Source organism: Babylonia areolata, chromosome 16 (assembly GCF_041734735.1).
Source record: "Babylonia areolata isolate BAREFJ2019XMU chromosome 16, ASM4173473v1, whole genome shotgun sequence".
In the NCBI taxonomy this organism is placed as follows: Eukaryota; Metazoa; Mollusca; class Gastropoda; order Neogastropoda; family Buccinidae; genus Babylonia; species Babylonia areolata.
The window spans coordinates 7,364,875-7,372,374 of record NC_134891.1 but is presented as its reverse complement, the minus strand read 5'-3'; the positions used below and the strand labels follow the sequence as shown (position 1 = coordinate 7,372,374).

General features: G+C 45.2%; 1 protein-coding gene across 3 annotated transcripts in view; it reads left to right on the top strand.

Annotated features, from left to right (window-relative positions):
• Window positions 1–7,500, top strand: part of LOC143290832 (uncharacterized) — a 21,434-nt gene that overhangs the window by 2,526 nt on the left and 11,408 nt on the right. The window contains exons 2-4 of one of the 3 annotated variants that reach the window (XM_076600365.1): window positions 1,165–1,329; window positions 2,991–3,146; window positions 5,841–5,951. In XM_076600365.1, the coding sequence (XP_076456480.1) occupies window positions 1,165–1,329; window positions 2,991–3,146; window positions 5,841–5,951 (432 nt within the window). Of the gene's footprint in view, window positions 1–1,158; window positions 1,330–2,990; window positions 3,147–5,840; window positions 5,952–7,500 lie in introns of all 3 variants that reach the window. The other 2 variants (XM_076600362.1, XM_076600363.1) reach the window with 2 other exon arrangements.

Here is a 7,500-nt window from a genome sequence, read left to right as displayed (position 1 = left end):
GCAGCAGCAGCAGCAGTAGTAGTAGTAGTAGTAGTAGTAGTAGTAGTAGTAGTAGTAGTAATATTTGTCTGTCAGTCTGACAACGTGTTCGCATGGTGTCTGTTTAACAGGAGCAGCAGCAGTAGTAATAGTAATTGTCTGTCAACGTGTTTGCAATGTGTGTACATATCTATATAACAGCAGCAGCAGCAACAACAACAACAGCAGCAGCAGTAGTAGTAGTAGTAGTATTTGTCTGCCAGTCTGACAACATGTTCGCATGGTGTCTATATAACATGGGCAACAGCAGCAGTAGTAGTAGTAATAGTCTGTCAACGTGTTTGCAATGTGTGTACATATCTATATAACAGCAGCAGCAGCAACAACAACAACAGCAGCAGCAGTAGTAGTAGTAGTAGTATTTGTCTGCCAGTCTGACAACATGTTCGCATGGTGTCTATATAACATGAGCAACAGCAGCAGTAGTAATAGTAATTGTCTGTCAACGTGTTTGCAATGTGTGTACATATCTATATAACAACAGCAACAGCAGCAACAACAGCAGCAGTAGTAGCAGTAGTAGTATTTGGCTGTCTGTCTGACAACGTGTTCGCATGGTGTCTGTTTAACAGGAGCAGCAGCAGTAGTAATAGTAATTGTCTATCAACGTTTTTGCAATGTGTGTACATATCTATATATATAACAGCAGCAGCAGCAGCAGCAGTAGTAATATTTGTCTGTCAGTCTGACAACTTGTTCGCATGGTGTCTATACAACAGCAGCAGCAGCAGCAGCAGCAGCAGCAGCAGTAACAGTAATAGTAATAGTCTGTCTGTCAACGTGTTTGCAATGTGTGTACATATCTATATAACAGCAGCAGCAGCAGCAGCAGCAGCAGCAGCAGTAGTAATAGTAATAGTCTGTCTGTCAACGTGTTTGCGATGTGTGTACATATCTATATAACAGCAGCAGTAACAACAACAACAACAGCAGCAGCAGCAGCAGCAGCAGCAGTAGTAGTAGTAGTATTTGTCTGCCAGTCTGACAACATGTTTGTGTGTCAACGTGTTTGCAATGTGTGTACATATCTATATTACAGCAGCAGCAGCAGCATTATAGTAATAGTAATAGTCTGTCTGTGTGTCAACGTGTTTGCAATGTGCGTACATATCTATATTACAGCAGCAGCAGCAGCAGCAACAGCCCTGACAGCCACCAGAACAACATCCTTGCAAAGCTGTAAGGACCATGAGGTTCCAGGACGGCTGCCGTGCTCGGAAATCCCCAGCGTCTGCACCAACCACACCATGGTGGCTCATCTTCTGTGTCCCCGATTCTGTGATCACTGTGGTGAGTGTGGTCGTCTGTGTGTGTGTGTGTGTGTGTGTGTGTGTGTGTGTGTGTGTGTGTGTGTGTGTGTGTGTGTGTGTTCCTGTCTTTGGCACTTTTAAGATTCTGTGTGTGTGTGTGTGTGTGTGTGTGTGTGTGTGTGTGTGTGTGTTTGTATTTCTTTTTATCACAGCAGATTTCTCTATGCGAAATTCGGGCTGCTGTCCCCAAGGGAGAGCACATCGCTACACTACAGCGCCACCCCCCCCCCCCTTTTATTTTTTTCCTGCGTGCGGTTTTATTTCTTGTTTTTTTTCCTGTCGAAGCGGATTTTTTTCTACAGAATTTTGCCAGGAACAACCCTTTTGTTGCCGTGGGTTCTTTTACGTGCGCTAAGTGCATGCTGCACACGGGACCTCGGTTTATCGTCTCATCCGAATGACCAGCGTCCCGGAGACCATCACTCAAGGTCTAATGGAGGGGGAGAAAATATCGGCGGCTGAGCCGTGATACGAACCAGAGCTTAGACTCTCTCGCTTCCTAGGCGAACGCGTTACCTCTAGGCCATCACTCCATATGTGTGGTTTCAGCGTATGATATTACCCTTACTCGGTTCCTGCTGTGCGTATGCAAAGGTAACAAGTTTCTACAGAATACTCGCAGTAAACAGTAACAGTTTAGAAGACGAGGTTCACCTTTTAGACAATTGTGTAACGGGCGCAATAGCCAAATGGTTAAAGCGTTGGACTTTCAATCTGAGGGTCCCGGGTTCGAATCTCGGTAACGGCGCCTGGTGGGTAAAGGGTGGAGATTTTTCCAATCTCCCAGGTCAACATATATGCAGACCTGCTAGTGCCTGAACCCTGCCCCCCCCCCCCCCCCCCCCCCCCCCACTCCCCCCTTCGTGTGTATATTACGCAAAGCAGAAAATAAAATACGCACGTTAAAGATCCTGTAATCCATGCCAGCGTTCGGTGGGTTATGGAAACAAGAAGATAGCCAGCATGCACACCCCCGAAAACGGAGTATGGCTGCCTGAATGGCGAGGTAAAAACAGTCATACACGTAAAAGCCCACTCATGTACATACGAGTGAACGTGAGAGTTGCAGCCCACGAACGAAGAAGAAGAAGAAAAGTGTGTAAAATACAGTACTCACAGACACAGATTCCAAATCGACGAATGTCGTCCAAATGCGAAGCCAAGTGGATCCTTCTAACAGAATCACACAGCCAAGGCTGGCGAAATTTGTTCACGAATGTTTCTCTTCTCTATATGCTCATGTTTTATTGTGGCTTATAAACTTGAAGGTTTTGAGACAATATCAGTATCAGTATCAGTAGCTCAAGGAGGCGTCACTGCGTTCGGACAAATCCATATACGCTGCACCACATCTGCCAAGCAGATGCCTGACCAGCAGCGTAACCCAACGCGCTTAGTCAGGCCTTGAGAAAAAAAAGAAAATAAATGAAAATAAATTTATTAAATAAATAAATAAATAAAATAAAATGAAAAAATGGAAAAAAAAAACAAAACAAACAAAACAAAAACAAAACAAAACAAGCAAATAAATAAATAAATAAATGAATAAAATAAAAAGAAATAACAAATAGTCTATTATATTATATTCTATTCAGTTCTCGCATGTGAGTGCTGTGTTTCTGTCTCTGTGTTGTCTGCCAGACGTGTATGAGGAATGGAAAGATCTGCTGATTAAGGAAGACTTTCCATGTAAGGACCTGGACCCAGCTGTTTGCCAGCATTACCGAGACAACCAGGAAGACTGCGATTCGCCGCTCGCCAAAGCTGTGTGCAAGGAAACGTGCGCCAACATCAGTTGTGAGTTTGGGTGGTGTTTTTGTTTGTTTGTTTGTTTGTTTTTTTTGTTTTTTTTTCGTAGTGGTGTGTGTTCAGCAGAGATTTTGGGGCGTCGTGCAGTGTGTGTGTGTGTTGTTTTTTTTTTTTTTTTTTTTTTTTTTGGGGGGGGGGGGGGGTTGTTGTTGTTTTTTAATTTTTTTTTTTCGTAGTGGTGTGTGTTCAGTAGAGAGTTCTGGGCGTCATTCAGTGGTTTTTTTTTTGTTTTTTTTTTTTCAAATGTATGCTGGTCTTGCTATTATTATTATTAGTTTAAAAAAAAAATTATTACCATCATCAACATCATCATCATTATCATTATCATTATCATCATCATCATTATGATGATGATTTTTGTGTTTGTGTGTTTGCGTTCGTGTGTGTGTGTGTGTGGGTGTGTGTGTGTGTGTGGGTGGGTGGGTGGTCACGTCAAAATTTTTATTTCAAGACCGTAACTGAATAAGCAACAACTGCTTTTAAATATATTTATTTATTTAAAAAAAAAAAGAAGTCTTTTACACCAAGTCATCTGTGTGCGTGCGTGCGTGCGTGAGTGCGTTCGTGTGTGCGTGCATGTGTGTGTGTGTGTGTGTGTGTGTGTGTGTGTGTGTGTGTGTGACTGCTTCGGCTGGTTGGATAGTTACCACGGTAAATAGCTTTTCTTTTGGCTTTTCTTTTTTCATTCTAAAAAAAATTAAAAAAAAAAAAAAGGAAAAAAAGGGAAAAAAAAGAACACAGTGTATTGCCGTGTTATTGTGGTAGTTCACTGCAACAGTTGCTGCAGCAGGAAGTTTTGCTATACATCGTCCGTTGTCACTTCTTTCGTTGTCGTTGTGAATAAAATTTTTAATGAAATAAGACTGACATGCAACAAGAGTGGTGGACTGTTCCTGCACTGATGATTAATTTTATCAGGAACAACTCAAGTCTCAGTGTTTCTGCCGTGGGTTCTTTTGCGTGTCTTAAAAGCATGCTACAGACAGGAGCTCGGTTCATCGTCTTATTCAAAAGGTCACTTATTCCCCCCCCCCCTCCCCCCCCCGACCCCCCCCCCCCCCCCCCCCTCCCCACTGTCACTCGTCGTTTCTGTGTCAGTCTTTTAATAGCTGTCACCTTAGGGAATGGGAGACAACTTAGGAGGTTTTTGGTAGATATTCTTTTGGGCTATTTGAATTCTTTCCCTTACTCAATCCCGTCGCGCCCCACGCACTAAACCCACCATTCTCTCTCTCTCTCTCTCTCTCTCTCTCTCTCTCTCTCTCTCTGTCTCTCTCTCTCTCTGTGTACTATTATTGTTATAGGCCCAGCACTTGGGGCTTCTTTCACAGATTGATATGAGTTTACAGTTGAGCCAACAGCAAAGTGAGAGCTGTATTATCAATGGTTTCTCCGTATCAATTGGAAATCATTTAGATTCTGTCATTCTGTCATTCTTTGTCAGTCTTTTGACAGCTTTCACTGGACTAGTGAGTGACTGTTACGACCTTAGGGAATGGGAGACAACTTAGGAGGTTTTTTGGTGGGTATTCTTTTGGGTTATTTGAATTCTTTCCCTTACTTACTCAATCCCGCCGCGCCCCACGCACTCCATCCACCATTGTGTGTGTGTGTGTGTGTGTGTGTGTGTGTGTGTGTGTGTGTGTGTGTGTGTGTGTGCTATGATTATTGTTATAGGCCCAGCACTTGGCTTCTTTCACACGGATTGATATGAGTTTACAGTTGGGCCAACAGCAAAGTGAGAGCTGTATTATCAATGGTTTCTCCGTATCAACTGGAAATCATTTAGAGCTTAGTCTTTTGTGAAGGACTATGACTCTCAAACAAAGAGACAAGATTGCACTGGCTCTTAGTGCTGCAGCCTTGGGGGCTGGCTAGTTGGCCTTTTTGGGAACCATCCCAACGCCGACTGTCCTAAAACCCTCTTGGCCGAGAGAGTGGGGATGTAACTTGGGCACGACACTCTCCACTATAATCAAATTCTAGCCCAAAATAGTCGGGACAGCAGTTGCCTCCTCTGCTGTTCTGATGGTCATAGTCGAACACGACTGATTATAATATATTATTATTATTACTATTAGTGTTGTTGTTCTTGTGGCAGCAGTAGGCAGGGAGTGGGGAACGAAATTTAAAGCGCTTTGTGCAGTATTTCAGGAGAAACGCGCTATATGTATTCGTATTTCTCTTTTTATCACAACACATTTCTCTGTGTGAAATTCAGGTTTCTCTCCTCAGGTAGGGCGCGTCGCTGCACTACAGCGCCACCCCCCCTTTTTTTTTTTTTTTTTTTTCCTGCGTGCAGTTTTATTTGTTTTTATTGTCGAAATGAATTTTTTTCTACAGAATTTTGCCAGGAACAACCCTTTTGTTGCCGTGGGTTCTTTTACGTGCGCTAAGTGCATGCTGCACACGGGACCTCGGTTTATCGTCTCATCAGTCCGAATGACTAGCGTCCAGACCACCACTCAAGGTCTAGTGGAGGGGGGGCTGGGGGGAGAAAATATCGGCGGCTGAGCCGTGATTGGAACCAGCGCGCTCAGATTCTCTCGCTTCCTTTGACGGACGCGTTACCTCTAGGCCATCACTCCACATGGCTATATCAATGTCCATTACAATCATCATTATTCATTCATTCATTCATTCTTTCTTTCTTTCTTTTCTGTCTTTCGGTCCACCCCGCAGCCTTCAACTGCAGTGACCACATGAAGGAGAACGTGAAGTGTCCAGATATACCCGGGGTGTGTAACCATGCTTCTGGGGTGCTGCTGTGTCCAGAGTACTGCAATCTGTGTGGTCAGTCTGTCTGTCTGTCTGTCTGTCTGTCTGTCTGTCTGTCTGTTTGTCTGTCTGTCTGGTTGTCTGCCTGGTTGTCTGTCTGTCTGTCTGTCTGTCTGTCTGTCTGTCTGTCTGGTTGTCTGCCTGGTTGTCTGTCTGGTTGTCTGTCTGTCTGTCTGGTTGTCTGTCTGTCTGGCTGGCTGGCTGGCTGTCTGTCTGGTTGTCTGGCTGTCTGTCTGGTTGTCTGGCTGTCTGTCTGTCTGGCTGTCTGTCTGTCTGTCTGTCTGGTTGTCTGTCTGGTTGTCTGTCTGGTTTGTCTGTCTGTCTGTCTGTCTGTCTGGTTGTCTGCCTGGTTGTCTGTCTGTCTGTCTGTCTGTCTGTCTGTCTGGTTGTCTGTCTGTCTGTCTGTCTGTCTGTCTGGTTGTCTGCCTGGTTGTCTGTCTGTCTGTCTGTCTGGTTGTCTGTCTGTCTGGCTGGCTGGCTGTCTGTCTGTCTGGTTGTCTGTCTGTCTGTCTGGTTGTCTGTCTGTCTGTCTGGCTGTCTGTCTGGTTGTCTGTCTGTCTGTCTGTCTGTCTGGTTGTCTGTCTGTCTGGCTGTCTGATTGTCTGTCTGGCTGTCTGTCTGATTGTCTGTCTGGCTGTCTGTCTGGCTGTCTGTCTGTCTGTCTGGTTGTCTGTCTGTCTGGTTGTCTGTCTGTCTGTCTGGTTGTCTGTCTGTCTGTCTGTCTGTCTGTCTGGTTGTCTGTCTGTCTGGCTGTCTGGTTGTCTGTCTGTCTGTCTGCCTGGTTGTCTGTCTGTCTGTCTGTCTGGTTGTCTGTCTGTCTGTCTGGTTGGCTGTCTGGCTGGTTGTCTGTCTGTCTGTCTGTCTGTCTGGTTGTCTGGCTGTCTGTCTGGTTGTCTGTCTGTCTGTCTGTCTGTCTGTCTGTCTGGCTGGCTGGTTGTCTGTCTGTCTGGCTGTCTGGTTGTCTGTCTGTCTGGTTGTCTGTCTGTCTGGTTGTCTGTCTGTCTGGTTGTCTGCCTGGTTGTCTGTCTGTCTGTCTGTCTGTCTGGTTGTCTGTCTGTCTGGTTGTCTGTCTGTCTGTCTGTCTGTCTGGCTGTCTGGTTGTCTGTCTGTCTGGTTGTCTGTCTGTCTGGCTGTCTGGTTGTCTGTCTGTCTGGTTGTCTGTCTGTCTGTCTGGCTGTCTGTCTGTCTGGTTGGCTGTCTGGCTGTCTGTCTGTCTGGCTGTCTGTCTGTCTGTCTCTCCCTTTCTGTCTCTCTCTCTGAGTGTCAAATGTAAAGTGTCAAGTCAGTCTCTCTCTCTCTCTGTCTCTCTCTCTGTCTCTGTCTGTCTGTCTGTCTTTCTCTCTCTGAGTGTCAAATGTAAAGTATCAAGTCAGTCTCTCTCTCTCTGTCTCTCTCTCTCTGTCTCTGTCTGTCTGTCTGTCTGTCTCTCTCTGAGTGTCAAATGTAAAGTGTCAAGTCAGTCTCTCTCTGTGTCTCTTTCTGTCTCTCTCTGTCTCTGTTTGCCTCTGTCTCTCACTGTCTGTCTCTCTCTCTGTCTCTGTCTGTCTGTCTGTCTGTTTCTGTG